This window comes from Canis lupus, chromosome 3 (genome assembly GCF_048164855.1).
Source record: "Canis lupus baileyi chromosome 3, mCanLup2.hap1, whole genome shotgun sequence".
Taxonomy (NCBI): Eukaryota; Metazoa; Chordata; class Mammalia; order Carnivora; family Canidae; genus Canis; species Canis lupus.
The window spans coordinates 57023657-57045182 of record NC_132840.1 but is presented as its reverse complement, the minus strand read 5'-3'; the positions used below and the strand labels follow the sequence as shown (position 1 = coordinate 57045182).

At 51.8% G+C, this 21526-nt stretch overlaps 1 protein-coding gene and 1 long non-coding RNA gene across 7 annotated transcripts; one reads left to right on the top strand and one right to left on the bottom strand.

Annotated features, from left to right (window-relative positions):
- Positions 1-262: 262 nt before the first annotated feature.
- Positions 263-21475, bottom strand: LOC140630744 (uncharacterized). 5 transcript variants are annotated; one of them, XR_012028459.1, is made up of 6 exons: positions 21143-21475; positions 18408-18488; positions 17859-17916; positions 15027-15101; positions 5118-5231; positions 263-492 (listed from the first exon to the last, which is right to left on the bottom strand). It is a non-coding gene; the product is annotated as an uncharacterized lncRNA (long non-coding RNA). The 5 variants fall into 5 exon arrangements; XR_012028458.1 differs by having other exon boundaries at positions 15032-15101; positions 21143-21474; XR_012028460.1 differs by lacking the exons at positions 263-492; positions 5118-5231 and adding an exon at positions 13388-13725 and having other exon boundaries at positions 21143-21451.
- ALOX12 (arachidonate 12-lipoxygenase, 12S type) lies at positions 7150-19120 on the top strand. Of its 2 annotated transcripts, none has more exons than XM_072821446.1 (14): positions 7150-7409; positions 7911-8112; positions 9219-9300; positions 9405-9527; positions 9643-9746; positions 10005-10165; positions 10973-11116; positions 11596-11805; positions 14482-14568; positions 14794-14963; positions 15467-15588; positions 18082-18182; positions 18305-18475; positions 18597-19120. In XM_072821446.1, the coding sequence occupies exons 1-14, from the start codon at positions 7275-7277 to the stop codon at positions 18774-18776; spliced, it is 1992 nt and encodes a 663-aa protein (XP_072677547.1). In that variant the 5' UTR covers positions 7150-7274; the 3' UTR covers positions 18777-19120. The 2 variants fall into 2 exon arrangements, with proteins under 2 accessions (XP_072677547.1, XP_072677546.1); XM_072821445.1 differs by lacking the exon at positions 7150-7409 and adding an exon at positions 7519-7791.
- Positions 21476-21526: the final 51 nt, after the last annotated feature.

Genomic DNA, 21526 nt, shown 5'->3' with positions numbered 1-21526 from the left:
GCTTTATTTTAAATTTTGATATCTTGTTCAGCACATTTTTTTCTTTGCATTCATTCTGATTTTTTTTAATATTTCATTGAAATATTTTATATCTTGATTACTGAGTTTTGGGGGCCCCCTTAAATGTGCCCAACTTACTCGCCTCACCGTAGTCCCTGCCCTGGCTCTTACCCTCTCAGACCTTCAATACGAGTCTGTTACATGGAACATCTGACATCACAGGAATGGAGACCATCAGGCAAGAATGAAAATTATCTGGAAATCAGTGTAAGAAATTTTAATAATGTACAATTACAAGATAAACATTAAAAAAAAAAAGAAAAAGATAAGCAGTTTGGGATGGTTAGAGGGTGCTGGCAAGGATCCAAAAAAAGGACTGGAATTGCTGTATCCTCTGTGGTAGACCTCACATTCATTTTTCTTCTACCTTTCGTTTCTCCGAGATGGAGTGAAAGGTGCAAGATGCCGTGGGCATGATCCTCTAGTTCAGTCCTTAAAAGATAAACCAGGAGTCAGATGTTGGGTCTCAAACAGAGAGCAGCAGTTGGGGCTGGAGAGAGGGTCCAGGATTAACTTGTCAACCTCTTCAGAAATGTTGAGAAGAGGAAACCTGGGTGGCTCAGTGGTTGAGAGTTGGCCTTTGGCTCAGGGCATGATCCTGGGGTCCTGGGATCGAATTCCACATTAGGCTCCCCACAGGGAGCCTTCTCCCTCTGCCTGTGTCTCTGCCTCTGTCTGTTTCTCATAAATAAATAAATAAAATCTTAAGAAAAAAGAAAGAAAGTAATGCTGAGAAGAGCCAGCTTTGGACCAAGTAAATCCAAGTAGCTTAAGAGATGTCAATCTCATGGAAGTGGGTCTAGGAGGCCTACCCAGACACCATGTTTGCTTAAAATGCAAGTTGATAACATGTAAGAATTCAGCCTGGTGTCCACACCTACTCCACCACTGATGTTGGGGAGATAAGAGCAGGGAGGAGCTCATGTCAGCCTCCTGACAGAGTCTCAGGATCCCTGTTCCACTTATTAACAATCTGGATGATTGCAACCTTTTATTTTTCTTGTGTCTAACAACCAAGCAGTGAGTACTGCTGGGGAAATCACAGCCCTGAGCCATGTTTCTCTACCTTTCTCTCTTTTATCATCCCCTTACAGAACCCATAAGACATTGGTTTCTTAATTGTGTTCTGCCCCTACCACTTGAAATGTTAATACCTTAATATATCTGTTTACACATGTGGCCCTTGGGAAGGACACAAACCACTGTAATATCCGAAACCTTGCCCTGCCCCATCTAAGGATTCAGGATCTATTCTCAGGTCCTCCATGCCTTCCTGGATTTTATCTGCCCCCTCAGGGTCTTCCCTCATCACACCCCCGTTCTCCTACACCTCAATATCTCCCTCTCACTGTCTTCCAGTCACCCGTCTCCAGCTATGGCCCTCTCTCTGTTGCCTTTGTGGCCTCCTTCCCGGGTGGGTGCACTACACTCTGATCTGCACCCTGCCTCCATCCCATTACAAAGAGCAGCATGTCCCAGGCTCCTACACACTCTCACCCAGCAATCCCACGTGGAAGAACTCTGACTAGCACTTGCCCGGCAGATGGCAGGACTAAATGCAGTGATTCACCACAACTGTTTCTACTCTGCTGAAGATTTTCACATTGGAGGTTCATCAAGAAGTTGAAAACTTAAAAAAAAAAAATTTTTTTTTTAAGTTGAAAATAGAGCTACCCTGCGACCCAGGAATTGCACTACTGGGTATTTACCCCAAAGATACAAATGTAGTGATCCGAAGGGGCACCTGCACTCCAGTGTTCACAGCAGCCGTGTCCACAATAGCCAGACTGTGGGAGGAGCCACGATATCCACCAACAGATAAATGGATAAAGAATATGTAGGATATGCATACAATGCGATACTACTCAGTCATCAAAAAAAAAAGAAAGAGGGATCCCTGGGTGGCGCAGCGGTTTGGCGCCTGCCTTTGGCCCAGGGCGCGATCCTGGAGACCCGGGATCGAATCCCACATCGGGCTCCCGGTGCATGGAGCCTGCTTCTCCCTCTGCCTGTGTCTCTGCCTCTCTCTCTCTCTGTAACTATCATAAATAAATTTAAAAAAAAGAAAGAAATCTTATTATTTGCAATGACATGGATGGAACTAGAGAATATTATGCTGAGTGAAATATGTCAATCAGGGAAAGATAATTACCATATGATTTCACTTGTGTGTGGAATTTAAGAAATAAAACAGAGGATCACAGAGGAAGAGAGAAAAAAATAAAGCAAGACAAAATCAGAGAGAGAGACAAACCATAAGAGACTATTAATCACAGGAAACAAACAGGGTCGCTGGAGGGGAGGTAATGGGGGAATGGGCATGAAGGAGGGCACGGAATGTTATGAGCACTGGGTGTCATATAAGACTGATGAATCACTGACTTCTACCTCTGAAACCAAAAATATACTATATGTTAATTAACTGAATTTAAATAAAATTTTAAAATTAAAAAATGTGTCCCCTGGTGTATTCCTCTGACTCACAAGACTCAGCATGATTGTTTTCATTTTATTTGTTTTATTTTCTTCTTATTTTTGTGGGTCTTGTTATTCTAGTGGTCTTTTATTCTTTGCCCCTATTTCTTGGACTCTAATCCAGAGAAATAAAGCCACCAAGGGCATGAGAATGTAAGTACACATTTGCCCTTCGTAGCATTCATCACATGAACACGGAGTACCACACAGCCGTTTAAAAGAATGCAGTGGTGGAATCACTACTGAACTCCAGAAGTTTCCATGAGCAACACCTCTTACTTGAGAAAAGCAAGCTTCACGAGAATGTATATAGTACGGCAAAGATATTTTTAAACAACCAAAACCAAACTGTCCTAGCAGTGTATTCATGATTGAAGAGGATTCTCTGAATGCACGGAAACTTGAGTGGACCTTTGGGGCTTACCTTGGGCATGCGTGCTAGGACTGAGGGCAGGGAGGCCACAAAAGGGCAAAAACCTGGCAGGTTTTTTTCTCTCTGCACGGACACAGCTCCCTGAGAGCAAGCCATCTGGGCCCTTCTCCAGCACCCTTCTGAGGTCCCACAAAGGCTCTTCCTTCCCTGCCACACCCTTGCTGTCTCCCACCCCACCCCAGGACTCCCTGGGTATGCAGAACCGGTGGTGGAGGGGGAGGGGCTAAATTTGCCTACAGGGTCCAAGACACTGCCTGGAAGAAAAGAGACTGAGGTCTGAATTCTTTTGTACTTGTTCAATGTTAATCAAGTCCTCTGGGAGAGACTGAGAAGGTTCTGGTAGAGATCTACCAATAGGAGAGAACACCAGGAATCCCAAAAGAGGCCCTCTGTGACTAAAGTGGGTGCTCAAATGAGTAGGCTCAGCACCAAGGCCTGACAGTTTGAAAAGCTAAAATGAGAAGCTAAAGCTGGGGACACCTCGGGGATTCAGTCAGTTGAGCATCTGCCTTCAGCTCAGGTCATGATCCCAGGGTCCTGGGATCAAGTTTTGCATCAAGCTCTCTGCTCAGCGGGGAGCCTGCTTCTCCCTCTCCCTCTGCTGCTCCTCCTTCTCATGCACTCTCTCTCTCTCTCTCTCAAATAAATAAATAAAATCTTAAAAACAAACAAAAAAGAGGCTCAAGCTGGACATGGCCCAGGCACAGCCCCCTCGCACCAGAGTCACTCTTAGGGACATTGCCCAAGCCTGTGTGAACTAAGAGTTCGGAAGCCCAGGTGTATGTGACTACTAGTGGCCCCCGCCGGGGTCCCTGCAGCACTGGGAAAGAACCTTGTCAGATCTTGCAGGATGGTGTTCCTGCAGTCACACCAGCGAGTAAGGACCTCGTGCAAGGAGGGGCACGGGAGTCCTCAAGTGACTAACTAGAAAAACAGATGATATAATTTCTCCCCTGGAATCAGGTCCTGTGTTTACACAGTCTGAAGTTATATGGTTTACAATGCCGTACCTGTACGTCCGGTTGGTCATCAAGGAACAAAGAGAAAGGTGTCCAGCCCTGTGCCCAATCTGGGCTCCAGACACCTGTGGGGCAGGGCACCCGCATCATACCCTCCACACCCACTGCAGTTCCAGTTACACTGGCCCAGGGCAGAGGAAGGGGATGAAATGGTCTTATGTTTAGGAAAACACTGTCATGAGCCTTTCTGGATCTGAAGCATAAGGGCCCATCCCCCTCACTCACAGGCCCTGAGGATGACTGGGTGAGAAGAGCTTTGATCCAGAAGCTCAACTGCCCTGCAAGGAGAGGTAATGGGAATGTGGGAGTCGGCTGTGGGCGCAGAGAACAGGGCCTGGGAGCTGAGAAGAAGGGGGCGAGGGCAGCCTTGGTGTGCTCATGTGGCAGCAGAGGACTTCCCTACGGCAAAGGGCCATGCACAATCAAGCCCTGGCCCTTCTTGGCAGCATGCAGAAAAACAAAATGGTCATCCCAAGGAAACAAAGAAAAAATTCACGTAAGAGGTTGAATTCTCCCTACTGAAAATAAGAGTTCCCTCCGGTTCCCCAGTTTGAGAGCATTTATGATAAAAAAAACTTGTCATTTTAAGTTCTTTCTCTGTCTCTTTGAAATGTGTGTAAATCTTTTGAGGAGCTAAACATGCCTCTTGTGGGCTTTATGATCCAAGAATGTCTTTCCCAAGGACCTGGGATCCGCCACTTTGAAATGTCAACATCAAAGAAAACAGCACCCCTCTTTCCCAGCTACTGTGGGAGGCTGCAAGTCTAACTTAGGTGGGCTCCTTGCTCCGGGTTGCAAAACCACCTCCCATCATAAAGATACAAGAACTTTGTGTTTCTTATAATTAAGTCTAGTAATAACACCAATGGTTATCATTACCAGGTAAAGTGAGGATGAACGGTGTGTGACAAATGGTACCATTGAGCCTCTTACTTGAGGGCAGAGTTACTGCTTATCTTGAGAGCACGGTGCATGGGCTGCACCTCCTTGACTACATGGAAGGGTAAGATTTCTGTCTTTGCAGTCTCATAGTGAGTTGCCTGAGAGGCACATCACATGCTGGTTTAATGCTTCTTCAAAAATGAAGCTGTTTCGGGGATCCCTGGGTGGCTCAGCAGTTTAGCACCTGCCTTTGGCCCAGGGCGCGATCCTGGAGTCCCGGGATTGAGTCCCACGTCGGGCTCCCGGCATGGAGCCTGCTTCTCCCTCCTCCCGTGTCTCTGCCTCTCTCTCTCTCTCTATGTCTATCATGAATAAATAAATAAATAAATCTTAAATAAAATAAAATAAAAATGGGAACATCCCACCTTTAAAAAAAATGAAGCTGTTTCTCTATCTGCTACCTTTGTGGAGAGGTTTTTCTGGGCTGGTGGTTTTTGTTTGTAATTATATTCCCCCCACCCTAACATAATGCAAGTGCTTAAAAAGGAAGAAGTGGGAGGAAGGTTCTAGAGGAGTAAGACCCCTAGTGGGAGGCTGGGGTCTTTGAAGGGACATGGAAAAACATGGAGTGGGTGCCAGGGTGGGGTGGGGTGGGGTGGGGGTCGGAAGCAGAGGAACTTCGGGGAGCGATGCAGACATTCAATGGAAAATTGTTTACAGTCTGTAAATAACAGAATAATAGCAGATAAAACCTACTGGCATCATCTAAATGTTGTAAACCTATTAATTAATTTAGCATATGCACTAACCGAGATTCTTCTCAATTATTCATTCCCCCCTCTGCCATATGACCCGCGGTGCACTAGACAGGGCGGCAAAGGTGTCACAGAACAGCAGGCAAGCAGGTTCAAGTATGGACTGATTTTGGAAATAGGTGTGAGACAAACTCTCTTATAGGCAAAAGTGACCTCTGAAAGGGTCTGTGTGGAAAAGGTCAGATCCGGCTACTACATAGGATGGGAATGTGAGCCACTTGACTGGGATATTACAGAACAGGGTGTCCCCCAAAACTGGAAGAACTGGGAGCTGGCCAGTGGCAGGCACCTAGTCTTGAGCACAGAGTATTCGGGCAGGAGTGGGTTTAGAAATAAGAAGAGGAATGGCACCCGTGAGGTTTGGAGGCCGTCTCGCAGGTCTAGAAGCCCTCTCGTCCCCAATTACCAACACGCCAAATCATTTTTGAGGGTCAGGCTCAAGAAAGCAGATTTCTTGCCCTGCCCTGACCCAGGCCACCAGACATACCCAAATAGAACCAACACTTACAGTGACCTGGAGTAGGATCTAGACAGGGACCTGCAGGAAGCTTCCTCAGATTCTGGGAGTGGGGGCTGGGGAGGGGGCAAGTCTGAGTCCAGAATCATCTTCCCAGGCCTTACTAGGTCCCTAACCAGCATGGGGCCCCTGGTTTCCTCCCCTTACAGCTACGCAGGAAGTAGCTGGAGGGAGAGGTGGAGATAAGGACAACAGGGCTGATGAAAGAAATAGGACTTGATGCCTAATAAAAGCTGTTTACATATAATTATTTAGCAGAAAACAATTCTGGTAGCGGAAGAACGGGTCCAGGTCAGTGAGAGGAGGACAAATTAGAAATTAATCTGGAACATTCTGTAGGGTGCGGGGTAAAGGGGCTGCACTTACCTAGAAAGGACAAAGGTCATGGGAACTGCCCTTCTATGTGGGTGCCTCCAGGACTCCATACTGTACCCTAACACCTCAGTCCCTAACATTTTTTGCACCTACTATGAAAGTGGGACAAAAGAAGCTTTCGCTGCCCTGCCCATGAGGGCTGTCTCAGTTTCTGGAGTACCTAGGGTCCCAAAGCTAGCATGTGTGACACTGGGCTTTGAGCTGCTACTTTTTCTAGGCTTTAGGAAACCCCTGGTGATTTCCTGCAGGAGCCAAAGGCCTTCCTGGGGCGCTGCGGGCCCAGCGCGGCCTCCCAGACCAGCCTTCCCCGGGTGCCAGCCCAGAAAACAGGCGACTCCCTCATTTGGAACACCCCCGTACCCCCTCTTCCTCCTGCTTTCCCAACAGCTTGGATCCTCATTCTCGCTGCCTCCAACCCGGGGCCCACGACCGTTCCCCCCAACCCCAGGCGGGGGGCCTCCATCCTCTCGGCCACGCCCAGGCCGGGCCCTCCCTGCCCCCCAGCCGGCTCCACCGCCGCAGGTTCGGGCTCGTCTGGGGCGGGGACTGGGGAGCGCCCGAGAGCGGTGAGGAGGGCGGGGACGCAGGCCCATCTTTAAAGGCCCGCAGCTGGCCCGAAGGCGCTCCGACACCCGCCGGCTGCCCCGGGCGATCCCCAGAGCGCGCAGGCCCCCGCTCCTGCCCGAGCTGCCAGGGCCATGGGCCGCTACTGCGTCCGCGTGACCACCGGGGCTTGGCTCTTCTCAGGCTCGCATAACCGCGTGCAGCTCTGGCTGGTCGGGGCGCGCGGGGACGCGGAGCTGGAGCTGCAGCTGCGGCCGGCGCGGGGTCAGGTCAGCGGCCGAGGGGGGTAGCCCCCCCACCTCGGCTCGTGGCGGGAGGGCGGAGCGGGGGTTGGGGGGTACCCAGGCGGCCGGAGGGGACGTGCGGGGGTGGGTGGGGAGGAGCCGGCTGGGGATGGGCTCCAGCCCTTTCTCCCTTCCGACGTGGTCCTTGCAGCCCCGGACGCTTCCCGCAGTGACCCCAGAGCCCTGTCACTGCGGGAGCGGCGGTCCGTTCAGAGGCTGTTCAGAGGGCGCGGGCGCGGGGACAGCTCAGGGACGACCCGCCGTGGATGATGGTGACGATACCCAGTCACCAAGTGCAGGCCCCGCGGGCGTTGGTCCTCGCTCCTTCGTCCGCCGCCACCACCCCCTGCCCCGACCCAGTGCGCAGGTGTCCTGAGCAGGGAGCAGGGTTGCTGTCTCCGGGGGCTCCTCAAAGGTGCCACCGACGCCCACTCCAATGGCCTGTCCTGGGCCCCTACTAAGAGTCGCCGGTCGCGGTCCCCACAGGAGGAGGAGTTTGATCTCGACATTCCCAAGGACCTGGGGCCCCTGCAGTTCGTGAAGTTGTGCAAACACCACTCCCTGGTGGACGACGCCTGGTTCTGCGACCTCATCACGGTGCGGGGCCCGGGAGCCTCCGAGGAGGCCGCCTTCCCCTGCTACCAATGGGTGCAGGGCCAGGGCGTGCTGAGCCTGCCGGAGGGCACCGGTGAGGGCAGGGGCGGGGACTCGGGTACAGGGATTGCAGACCCACCGGTGGAGTGGGGTCCGGCAGGGGGACAGTCACAGGGGCTTGGAAAAAGCAAGTGCTGGGCAGATGCAGTGGGAAGAAAGCAGGGATCAGGGGCAACGCTGTACAGCCCCAGGGTTACACCCAGATGAAGGGCTGCCAGGGAGCCTGAGATGGAAGGACAGGATCCGGAGATGCCCTCTTCCAACGAGGGGACGGACCTGGGGGCGGTAGCAATGATGGAAAACAGGAGAGCCAAGTGATAGTGGGAGGGAGATCTCTGTGTGGCTGGACAGGTGAGGGTGGGGACAGTAAGGGGGGCACATGCAGCAAGAGCTGGGGGACCCTGAGCAGGTGGCAGCTACAGGAAGGCATTAAACGGTGTGAGCCAGACAGCAGCCTTGGTTGGGAAAACCGGCTGTGTGGGACGGGGCGCACCCCGACAGCGGGGCGGGGACGAAGGAAGACAGACAATACAGAATGTGTTGCTGTGGGAAACAAGAGATGAATCCAGAGACAGACGAGGGCCAGGACAGTGACGATGGAAAGGTGGAAGATAGGACTTTGGTGCAGGTGAGCACAGGCACAGAGAGGGGCAGGAACACATCCACAAGGACAGACGACGATGGTAAATGGAGAAAGGTGAGCTCATATAGAGAAAGTCAACACAGCTGTTCCTTGGAGGACAGTGGGAGGTGTGACAGGTGAGGTTCAGGACGTGTGAAATTAAGGGAGCAACTGATGGTAGACCTGGGTGTGGTCACATGTGTGATTAAGATCTTATCAGCCTAATTAAGGTGATTAATCCAACCATAGCTATTGGTGAAATAGGCTCAGGCAGGAAAGGAAAATCAACAAGAAAGGGTGACAAAACGACAGGTTTTTGTCTTAAGGCAAGGGATGAGCACTGAGAGCTGAGAATCCAGGAGGGCCAACTTGGCCGAGATGGGATGCGAGTGTCTGGGTGAACAGTGGAGTGAGGCACAGCAACAGAGCAGCACTGAGCACTCCAGCTCCGACTACGAGACGGGGAGAGCACTGGACCACACAAATCGCTGTGGCCAATCCTTTTACTGTCCCCCCAGCACGCCTGGCAGGAGATAATGCACTGGATGTGTTCCAGAAGCATCGAGAGAAAGAACTGAAGGAAAGACAAAAGCTGTACTGGTGAGTGCTGGCCCACTAGCCCCTGGCACAGTCCCCCCTTCCCCGACCCCACCCCCCCTCACGGACCCAGATACCCTCCCTGAAGCCTGGTCCCCATCTCCTAGCTGGGACACCTGGAAGGAGGGGCTGCCCCTGACAATTGCAGCCGGGTGTCAGGATGATCTGCCTCCAAATATGAGATTCCATGAGGACAAGAGGCTGGACTTCGAGTGGGCACTGAAGGCGGGGTGAGGAAAAGCCTGGCACTCAAAGCAGAACGGGGCCAGGAGGTCCCAGAATGGTGGTCAAGAGTGAGGGCCTGAGGGGTCAGCGACTGGCTTCATGTCTCCACACTTGTCCTAGGGCACTGGAGATGGTCCTCAAACGCATCTACACTCTCCTGAGCTCCTGGAACCACCTGGAGGATTTTGATCAGATCTTCTGGGGCCAGAAGAGCATTCTGGCTGGTCAGTGGTTGCCCCAGGTCTCTATACATCCCTGATGGCCCCTTTTGATGACCCGACCCTCACACCTGACAGCCCCCCATGACTCCTTCCCAGCTGAGGCCTTATGAGGCCTCCAGAATGAAAAGCCAGAGGCTGGAGACAGGGCGGTCGTGTGCCTGGGCCCCGCGGGTCATGTGCCTGGGCCCCCTGAGCCTGGAGGAAAGAGGGGCATCTGGGCTGTGATAAATATCCCCTCCTGCACTCCACCTGACCCCACAGAGAAGGTTCACCAGTGCTGGCAGGATGATGAGCTTTTTGGCTACCAGTTCCTCAATGGCGCCAACCCCATGCTGTTGAGACGCTCTGCCTGCCTGCCCTCCCGTCTAGTGCTGCCCCCAGGGATGGAGGCACTTCGGGCCCAGCTGGAGAGAGAGCTCCAGGTACTTCCTCCCACCCTGTGCTGTGTGGGGAGGAGAAGTGGTGAAGGGGAGGGACCAAAGGTAAGTCAGGGGAAGGGAGGCTTGGTCACCCATGGTGCCTAGGTGCAGAGTCCTGTGCTGGAAAAGCCTAGGGATGACACAGGGCATACAGGGAAAGTAAAAGGAGCTCCCAGGATGGAGGGATGAATTCCCAGGGCACAGGTAGGGTCAGAGATGTTAGTAGGGACAGTGACATTCCCTGGCTGATGTCCATACTCCCAACACCAGCATCATGGGCGGGGAGAAAGGTGGAGGAAGCGCTGTCAGGTGTGCAAACCTGGGGAGGTTTCCCAGAGGAGAGCTGGGTTTGGAAGAGACAAGCTGGATGCGACCAGGTGCAGGCATGCGCTGGATTCAGTGGTCGCGGTAGTTGGGGGGCCTTCTGGGGATTACTTAGCAGAAGAGGAGACTTGGGGAGGAAGCGAAAGAGTTCTGTTTGCTGAGTTGGTGGGCGCCACACACAAGGAGCAGACCACTGAAGGGGATGGCGAGGGGGACCAGCCAGCTTTACAAAAGGACAGCTTACAATCCCTGTAGCACAGACCGGACAAGCAGGCCCAGTTCCGAACCCAGATCTGCCACCATGCGTGCTGCTTGTTTACTCACTAGATACAATGAGAGGAATTGGACCAGATGCTCCAGTTCTGCCAACAGGACTCTGGTACCGACCATGACAATGGCAAGAAGCTAGATAAACGTCTCCTCCTTTGCCTTGGCCCTCAGGTGCACTTTCAGCTCTGACCATAGGCACATTCCTCCCCTCCCCAGAATGGTTCTCTGTTCGAGGCTGACTTCATCCTCCTGGATGGACTTCCAACCAATGTGATCCGGGGAGAGAAGCAGTACCTGGCTGCCCCCCTCGTCCTGCTGAAGATGGAACCCAATGGGAAGCTGCTGCCCATGCTTATCCAGGTAAGGTGCCCTGGGCATCCCCACACACACACACCACTCTCTGTTCACCCCAACCTCTGCTCCCGGGGGTCCAGCCCCCTGCTTCCTAGCTCCCAAACTCCATCCTTACACAATAAGACCTGTCTTCTTGTCCCTCTTTGTCTGCTTGCAGTCTGGTTTCCCCTGACTCACCCAACTGGAAGGTCTTGTTCTGCTCAAGAGTCATAAGGGCCTTTTGGAGTCTCACCCAAAGACTAAGCCATCCAGTGGCTCTCAAACTTTAGGGGGGCACCACAGTGATTCAGGAGGTCTGGGGTGGGGACTGAGAATGTGCATTTCTAACTAGTCCCAAAGTGCTGCTGTTGCTGGTTTGGGAACATGGTTTGAGAAACGCTCTAATCTCTCTGGAGCCTTACTCATCCGCAGTTCCCCCGGAATGCTGAGCAGAATGGCACCCATAAAGCAGAAGTTCAATTAACGGCTTGATTTTATGTTTGCAGATCCAGCCTCCCGGCCCCAGCTCCCCCACCTCGCCGCTGTTCCTGCCCTCAGACCCCCCACTTGCCTGGCTCCTGGCAAAGGTCTGGGTCCGAAATTCAGATTTCCAACTGCACCAGCTCCAGTATCACCTGCTAAACACTCATCTGGTGGCCGAGGTCATGGCTGTGGCCACCATGAGGTGCCTCCCGGGGCTGCACCCTGTCTTCAAGGTATATCCTCCACCCTCTGGGTCCTAGGTCACACCCCAGAGAGAGGAAACAGCCCGATATGAAAAGATATTGCAACAACATATCTCTATCGGTTTGTGAAAAAAAGCAGGGGGACAAGAAGGAAGACTATGTACGCTAAAACTTAAAGTACAAGTTGAGTCACTGACCATTCCTTCTGGACATCTTATTGCGGAGCCCTCTGAAATTCTTGGAGGGCCGATGATCTAGCAATGGGCCTGGAGTAATAGCCACAATGCTGTTTGTAAAACAACAGTCTTGTTCCTGCGTTAGGAGGCTCCCTATTTAGCCAGGAGGACAAGTGATGCCTGTGAGAACCATCCAGAGACCAATATCTGGAATGAGAATTCGAAACCACAGGAGACAGTCTACAAAAACCATAGAATTGATGGAGAATGTTCTCCCCCAACCAAGAAGGTTGATAAGTGGGAACAGGTCAAAAGGCCGGCGGCACACCCCAGCAGGCTACTTATACCTGCCCAGGAGACAGGTGGAGGAAGACAGGCACTGGCAAGATGATCGGAATGAAAAGGGAAAAGGAATAAAACACTTGGTGGAGACAGGGGAACTGCAGCTGCAGCGTGCCTGGGTTTCAGACTGGAGAGAGAGAGGCCAGAGGTCCAGGCTCCTGTAGCACCCAGGAACCCACCAGGCAGGGGTGCAGTAATGACCTAGAAATACTGAAATTTTATAAAAGAGTGAGTCGAGTATCCATTGCCAGGCAGAAGACAGCAAAATAAGACTTGTGGGTGCTTAAAAAAGTGTTCTCGAAACATTGACAACACTTCAAGACAGAGACGTGGCAGAGAAGGGACAAAACTGATGCAAGCATGTCAGAAACAGGACAGTCAGGAGAAGAGCCAGTCTGGAAGCAAAGATGAGGGGGTTCCATGTTAAGTACAAGCAACTGGAACAATGGCAGGCCATGCACATGAGTTGCAGCTGGGGGCTTCAGCTGAGGGCTTCCTGAGCCCCCAAAACTGGCCACTAGTAGCCATGTGTGGCCTCTCCAAGCCTAGGATAACACACCCAAGATAGGGACCAGTGTGCACAGCAGAATCTTGGATTTTACGGATGTCGTGGTGCTCCTGCATCACCATCCTCTGCTCATCTGGGATAGGCTGGGCTTCGGTTTGTGCTTGAGATCCCCCGTCACTAGGTCAGCTTTGTCCCCACCAGCATCCACTCCCCACAACCTTGCCCCATGGCAGACAGCAGAGTTGTTACCAGTCCTGCAGGAGAGTATGCAGCCTGCTCAGGTCACAGAGGTTCCATGTGCAGGCTCTGGTTTGGATGCTGCAGAGCGCATCTGGAATCGTGACCTCAGCACCTCCCAGATGCGGGCTCAGTGCCCTCATCTCTAAATGGGGATCACAGGAGCTCCATCGTGGGGTCATGAAAGGACAGAACGACAGAACATAACCACGGAACACCAAGTAAAAGCTATTGAACACTTTAGTTCTTGCAGTTACTGCTACTGTTATTAGGGGTTGTTTGTCCTCAGGTATCCGCTCTCCTCCAGTGGACTCTGGGCCTTCTAGGACACTCAGTGTCCTTCAGGAACTTTCTTTTTTTTTTTTTTTTTTTTTTTTTAAATTTTTTTTTTAATTTTTATTTATTTATGATAGTCACAGAGGGAGAGAGAGAGAGAGGCAGAGACACAGGCAGAGGGAGAAGCAGGCTCCATGCACCGGGAGCCCGATGTGGGATTCGATCCTGGGTCTCCAGGATCGCGCCCTAGGCCGAAGGCAGGCGCCAAACCGCTGCGCCACCTAGGGATCCCATTCAGGAACTTTCTGGAAAGCTTCAGACCAATGCGAGCTGCTTTGATATCTTGCCACCCAAGGCACCACTTGGGCCCTTCCCTGTGTGCAGCATCTACACCTCAGATAAATAGCAACACTGCACGACAGTGGCACATAAACCAGGTGTAAATAAAACAGAATAGTTTCAGATCTAGGAAATAGCTGAGAGGATCAGATAGCCTTTTTAAAATGCTAATAAAAGGCTCTTTGTTAAAGCTATTAAAAGTAGAGGGATCTAACTGCCCAGCTGGGGGTCGGGGCAGGTGTGGCGTCAGCAGGCAGCTCCGAGTGGCTCCTGCAGGTGACTCAGAACCCACCCCCAAGAAGGTACGTGTCCCCATGTCCCCACCGCCACCACCACCCCCGCCCCAACAGGGAAGCAGCCAGAGGATGGAGGTGGGGCTTTGCTAACAGCACGGAGGCTGCCCAGCTGTGAGAACGTGAATGACAGTAACATAAAAGAGGATAAGAAGGGGGTGATGTTGGAAGACACCCACATTCAAGGTGGGAACAATAACGTGGTAACGGCTCCCACGTGGGAGGCTCCAAGCCAGCTCAACCCTGTAATCACCCCCAATGACAGATGAATACTCAGGGGGTCTGTGACCTTGGATGAGCCCCAAAGTTTGTACTAATAGTACAGACTGAAACCTGGGTCAGCTTGGTGCCAGAGCCCACCGTGCTCTGCAGTAAAAAGCACAGGCAGGACTGATCCAAGCAGCAGATGGGCCTGTCTAGGCAGCAGCACACAAGCCTCTAGAGGGGACAAGGCCACCAGGGAGGGTGCCATGCCCCATGACCAAGGGCCCAGCGTGGCCTTCGTAACCAGCCCCTCTGGCCTCCTCCACCTCAGCTCCTGATCCCGCATATCCGCTACACCATGGAGATCAACACGCGGGCCAGAACCCAGCTCATCTCAGAAGGGGGAATATTCGATAAGGTGAGGAGGCTTAGGGTGCTGGGGGCTGGGGACACTAATCACCCGGCTCTCCGTGACCTCCTGCCACTTTCAGGAGCCCAGACTGACTGTGGGAAAGTCAGTCTCAACTGTCTCAAACTCTGAGCCTGTCTCCCTACACTGTGTCATTCTGTGCAGCCCCGCCTCTGAGCCCTGTACACTATGCTCCATCTGTTCTCTCATGGCCTCTGCTCATTGTCGTCCCAGGTGGTGAGCACGGGTGGAGGGGGCCATGTGCAGCTGCTCCGTCGGGCCATGGCTCAGCTGACCTACCGTTCCCTCTGTCCTCCTGATGACCTGGCTGACCGGGGCCTGCTGGGGATCCCAAGTGCCCTCTATGCCCACGATGCTCTACGGCTCTGGGGGATCATTGCCCAGTGGGTGAAAGTGGCCACTGAGAGATGGAGGGGTGCCAGGGCGGGGGAGAGTGGGGCTCTGACCTGACCTGAGGTCAGCATGGTGCCAAAATCCACAGGAAACAAGAAGGTCTGGACAGGAAGGGCAGGATCTGAACCCTGGGGAGACAGGAAGTCGGGAGGCAATGGGGAGGATCTAAGGATGGGGATGGTGAGACAGGAAGTGCAGATAGATGAAGCTGTGGGTGGGTAAACCCTGGGGTCTGGTGGAGTCAGAGATTTTGATGGAAAGAATGCTTTTCAGCCATGGGTCCAAAATTCTTAAAACTAATTCTTAAAATGTTTCCTTCCTTTCTAAATCAGTGTTCAGAGAGACCTAGGGAACATCCCCCAAAACAAGTCTTGTAAGATCGGTTCCCAGATCCAGTGGGAGTCAGCCGGGCAGAGGCTGCAGGAAAGGTGTGGAGCTGGGAGGTGGGCGCATTCTTCTCTCAAGGAGCTCACCTGCCTACTCCTCTGGGTAGGTACGTGGAGGGCATTGTCCACCTCTTCTACCACCGGGATGACGTCGTGAGAGGGGACTCTGAGCTGCAGGCCTGGTGTCGGGAGATCACTGAGGTGGGGCTGTGCCACGCCCAGGAGCGAGGTAGGATCCCTCCCCAGAGATGGGAGCCCCTGGGACACTCTGCCCCGAGCCCCTTCTCAGTCCTGTCGTCCTGGGCTCAGGACCCCAACCCCTTATCACACCCCTCTCTCCAGCCAGGGACAAGGCATCTGAATCCCATTCCCACCTCCTAAGACTCCAGACTATTTTAGATATACAGGGGCTGTCCTGCTCAGACACCCTGGCCATCAACCTTTACCACCACCCCCTTGCCCGAGTCACAGATGACCCTAATCCACCAGAGCACGGGGCCCAAGAAGACCAGAACCACAACCAGTGAAGGATCCACCCAGGCTCTGCTGGGGCTTGTGTTCTTTTCATGGTTGTCTGCTTTCCCTTGTGAGGATGTATATAAATGCGAGAAGTTTCCACCAAAACACATGATGTCAATGCTGCTTTCCCTTCCTTCTCTTCCTGCCTGCTACTGTCCAGCACACATGTGCACATACACACATACACACACACATACACACACACACACATACACATTCTGGGTACACTGCACATTTCCCACAGTATAGTCATCTCCAGGACAAGCTCAGTACTGTACAAGCACTGGCACAAACCGGAACTCCCTGCAGAGCTGCTCGGTGCCACATTTCTTTATTATTTTTTTTAAGATTGTATTATTTATTCATGAGAGACACACAGAAAGGCAGAGACACAGGCAGAGGGAGAAGCAGGAAGCCCAATACAGGACTCGATCCCAGGACCCCGGGGTCACGTCCTGAGCCAAAGGCAGATGCTTAACCCCTGAGTCCCCCAGGCGTCCCAAGGGGCCAGGTTTTTGGGACCAATCTTACCTCCTCTCCCCTTGGCTGGGATCTAGCCGCCACTGTGAGCAACCCCACCTGCATTTTCACCTCTGGGGAAGAAACAGCCTTTCTCATCCCTTCTGTGCTGCCCCTCACTCATCATGCCAGCATCTCTGCCTCTGTGGGACAACCGCAGACGTTTATGAACCAGAGGGCCACTACGGCCAGGCCCGGGGATGCGGCCAGCAATAAACCAATGCCTGAACTCACTCTCCCGGGACCAAACTCTGCCTTGCACGTCTCAGAACCGTCCCTGAGGTCCCACATGCCCCCAGAAGACCCCTCTCTTCCTTGCTCTCCCTGCTTCTCTTCTCCACAGCCACTATCTACATTTGGGAAACAAAAATAAACATTCATATGTCAGCTTTAATCTCCAACTGCCTCTCATCCTCTCTGTCTCCACCCCCCTCGGTTCTCATTGTGCACTTTGCCTAATTTTCCCAACAGCCTTTCTAGAGGAAATCCACTGAATTATAAACAGCTTGAGAGCAGCAGTCAGGAACCTGAATTCAAGGTCAGCCTTGGCCTCTTCCCAACTATGCGATCCTGACAAGCAGTTTTCTCTCTCCGTTTTTTTTTTTCTTTCTTTCTTTTAAATCTACAGAAAGGGACTGATTATATTTCTTCCACTTAACCGATAGAATTAGTGGCTCTCGGAGTCACCACCTCCACTGTAAAATCAGTTGCCCGAGATAACCTTTGTGGAAAGTTTCTCTTGCCTGTAACACTATGAATATGTGATTTCTCTTGTTCATCACTTTATAACTCAGGCACTTACAATCCCCTTTTGGGAATAGGAGGAAATGTCCCTCCTATAAATAAATTTTATTTATTTACTCATGAGAGACACAGAGAGAAAAGCAGAGACACAGGCAGAGGAAGAAGCAGGCTCCCATCCCAGGGCCAGGATTGTGCCCTGAGCCAAAGGCAGCTGCTGAACCACTAAGCCACCCAGGCATCCCTATCCCTAACTTCTTAACCACTTTTTGAGGCAGAAGATATTCAATCACTCAGACTTTTCAGCCCCCAGCCCCTCCACAATAATTATTATTTATGGAGCATTTATTATATACTAGGTGATTTCAATATAGTATCTCATTTATAAAGCGGGTATCATCCACATTTTATAGGTGAAGAAATGGAAGTTCAGGGAGAGATTAAGTAATCGGGCTAAGGCACCCAAATTATATTGCTTGAATCTGAATTGAAACCCAGGTCTAATGCAAATATATTTGAATAAATAAACAAATGAATACCCATCAATGCTAAAATACAGTTGACCCCCAAACAGTGCAGGAAGGAGGGATGATTTGGGGCACAGACCCTTCCCCACACACACTGAGCAGTCAAAAATCTGCAAATAACTCTGGACTTCCCCACCAAAAAACAACAACAACAAAAAACTACTAAGAGCCTACTATTGACTGGAAGCCTTACCAAGATCATAAAGAGTCAATTCACCCGTATCTTGCATGCTCACATCTGGTCAAATGAACTAGGGAAGAGAAAATATGAAGAAAACTATAAGGAAGAGCAAATACATTCATGTACAATAAAAAATTCGCATAAAAACGGACCCAGGCAGTTCAAACCCAACTCGTGTAGACATCACTTCCCTCTTCTCACACTGGAGCCTCTAAATCCCGTTCCTCTCTGCCAGGTTTCCCCATCTCCTTCCAGTCCCGGAAGCAACTGTGCCACTTCCTTACCATGTGCATCTTCACATGCACTGCTCAGCACGGGGCCATCAACCAGGGCCAGGTAGGACAGCCGAAAGCCCAGGTTCCTGAAAGCAAGTGTCTGGCCCTGGGGATTCTGAAGGGAAAGCTTGGGGTTCAAAGCATAAGGATCAGGATCCTAGGGTTGCAGTTTTCTTCCCCCAGCTGGACTGGTATGCCTGGGTCCCTAATGCCCCATGCACAATGCGGATGCCCCCACCTACCACCAAGGAAGAGGTGAAAATGGCTACAGTGATGGGCTCACTACCTGATGTCCGACAGGCTTGTCTTCAAATGACCATCACGTGGCATCTGGGTCGCCGCCAGCCAGACATGGTAAGAGGGGACCCTGGAAAAAAGGGAAATTACAGTTGGAAGGGAAGTCAGAGTGAAGAGTCTGGCTCTACACACTTCTGCCTCCAGACTAGGAACTGACTGATCCTTTTTCCTTTCCTAGGTGCCTCTGGGACATCACAAAGAAAAGTATTTCTCAAGCCCCAAGGCCAAGGCTGTATTAAACCAATTCCAAACAGATTTGGAAAACCTAGAAAGAGAGATTACAGCCCGGAATGAGCAGCTCGACCTGCCCTATGATTACCTGAAACCCAGCCGCATAGAGAATAGTGTCACTATCTGAGCCCCGCAGTATCCTCCCCACATACACACAAGACTTCAGATCGGCTCTGGGGCTCACATGCCCATCTCGAACGTCATGGTTTCCAAAGTCTCTGATGCTAACACTCTATTTTCTCCCCCAACCAAATCCCCTATGTCAATATGCCACTAGCCCAGGGTGGGGCGGCAAACCTCTTCTGTAAAGGGCCACATAATAAATATTTTAGGCTTTGTAGGCCACAGTCTCTGTCACAACTACTTCCCCTCCCCTGATAGAGCAGAAAAGTGCCCCAAATGACATGTAAGTGCATGAGTGTGACCGTGTTCCTGGAAAACTTTATGAGCAGTAAAGTATGAAAGTATGAACTGCCCGTGTCACAAAATAACTCTTCTTTTGGTTTACTCCAAACATTTAAATATGCAAACAGAAAGCGTGCTCTTCTAGAGGGACAAGCATAGGCTGTGGGCTGGATTTGACCCTCAGGGGCCGTATTTGCACAGGGCTACATCGCACTAGCCTGAGGCACTGATCCTACTTGCCACACATCCAGAGAATGATCAGAGGTGGGACACAGAAGATTTCTTGCATAAATCAACTACCTCAACTAACTCTCCTTTCCCAGGACCTAGACATCCTGCATGGTGGCCAACCTAAAACTTCCTGACTCTGCTTTGGCAACTTTCCCTCCACTCTGTTCCCCCTATTCACACACCTACCCCCCCCCCACCCGCCCAAAGTCCTTGAGTAATCCTTCCCCAGTCTCATGAAAAAGAGACATAAAATTCATGTCCCAAGGCCACTTTCCCAGCCTCTGTAGTCTCTTGGGGTCTACGTATTTCTCTGGATCCAAGTTCTCTCTCACAACCTGTTTAAGAACGATGTACATAAAAAAATAAAATAAAAAGAACGATGTACATAAAATAAATGAACAAAAAAAAATGCCATAAAGTTGTTAATCACTGTTAGTGTCTCTTTGTGTGGTTCTGGGGTCTTGGGACCCAAATGACCCCTTCCAACTGTGCTGTGATCACTATCCTCACCAGAATGGGTACAACAAGCTCAGTGCAAAACTGTGTTCTTCAAACACCCAACTTCCCGAAAAAATTATTACAGATCTGCCTCTCACTGGTGAAGCATACAAACTTTTTCTTTGGAGGGGCACCTGGGTGGCTCAGTGGTTGAGCATCTGCTTTTGGCTCACATGGAGATTCTGGGGTCCTGGGATGGAGTCCCACATCGGGCTTCCCGCAGGGAGCCTGCTTCTCCCTCTGCCTGTGTCTCTGCCTCTCTCTCTGTATGTCTCATGAATAAATAAAATCTTTTTTTTAATTTGGGTTTTTCTGTTTTTATTTTTTTTAAGATTTTTTATTTATTTATTTACAGAGATGCAGAGAAAGAGAGGCAGAGACACAGGTAGAGGGAGAAGCAGGCTCCATGCAGAGAGCCCGACGTGGGACTCGATCCAGGGTCTCCAGTAACACGCCCTGGGCTGCAGGCGGCGCTAAACCGCTGCGCCACCGGGGCTGCCCAATAAAATCTTAAGGAGAAAAAAAAAACCTTTTTCTTTGGAGAGGATGACCCATACATATTTTTTAAAAGATTTTATTTATTTATTCATGAGAGACACAGAGAGAGGCAGAGACACAGGCAGAGGGAGAAGCAGGTTCCTCACAGGGTGCCTGATGTGGGACTCGATCCCGGAACTGGTATCATGCCCGAGCCAAAGGCAGACGCCCAACCGCTGAGCCACCCAGGCGTCCCCACCTATACATATTTTTTAAAATCTTGGACCCCACCTTCTCAAAGGACCTATGATCGGTTTCCTTGGTTTACAGTAGAGAAGCAAAGTGACCATACCCAGCTCTCCAATACATTTAGCATGACCACTCATCCTCACCACCTGTTCCCTGGGTTTGCTTTCCCTGCGCTTTTCCTAAAGCCCACACTTTTCCTGGATTCTGCATCCAAAACTTGGAATTCAGTATCCCCTGTTTGGGAACAAAATGTTACTTAGGGGCGCCTGGGTGGCTCCAGCGGTGAAGTGTCTCCCTTCAGCTGAGGTCATGATCTCGGCGTCCTGGGACCGAGCCTCGCATCAGACTCCCTGCTTGGTGGGGAGCCTGTTTCTCCCTCTCCCTCTGCCTACTTACGCTCTGTCAAACGAATAAAAATCTTTACCCTCCCCCCCAAAAAAGTTACTTAATTAAGCACTCCCAATGCCAGGAACCCGTGAAACTTCAAAGCGCTCCGGCCACAGCTGCGCTCGGCGTCGGGCAGGGGGTCCCTATATCCTTTCACGGTGTCACAACATCTCCGTCTGGAGGCAGGGATGCGGAGACGGGAGACAGGGGCGTCTCTCCCGGGGTAAACCCCCAAGTCTCACTTACCATGCCCCCATGACAGGACACCACCCGAAAAAAGGTATCTGACGGGAAAGCCGGGTAGTTCGGATCCCCAGCACCTAAGAGCCCGTCGCCCGGGTGACCAGGGGCTCCGCCAGACCCGCTCGGCCCTAGGCCTGGCGTTTGCGGGCTCCGCGTCACGTGACTTGCCCGAGCCAGTCACGTGACGTGCTGGGTCCTTCCATGCCGGCCTGGCGGTGGCGGGCGAGGGGGACAAGAAGCGGAAAGCGTTGCTCCCACGATGCCCGCGCCCCCGCTACACGGGTCCTAACGGGCTCCTGAGGGGTTGTCTCGGCCTCACACACCGCCTTCCCTGCTGGGGACCCGGGAGGGCCCGGACGCGCCCCGCCGTCCCCGCCCGGCGCCCCC

Coding starts and splice junctions, on each gene's coding strand:
- ALOX12 (XM_072821445.1), top strand. CDS start 7,534: ATGGGCTCCAGCCCTTTCTCCCTTCCGACGTGGTCCTTGCAGCCCCGG. Junction 7,792..7,910: donor TGCCCCGACCCAGTGCGCAG/GTGTCCTGAGCA, acceptor CGGTCCCCACAG/GAGGAGGAGTTTGATCTCGA. Junction 18,476..18,596: donor GTCGCCGCCAGCCAGACATG/GTAAGAGGGGAC, acceptor TTCCTTTCCTAG/GTGCCTCTGGGACATCACAA.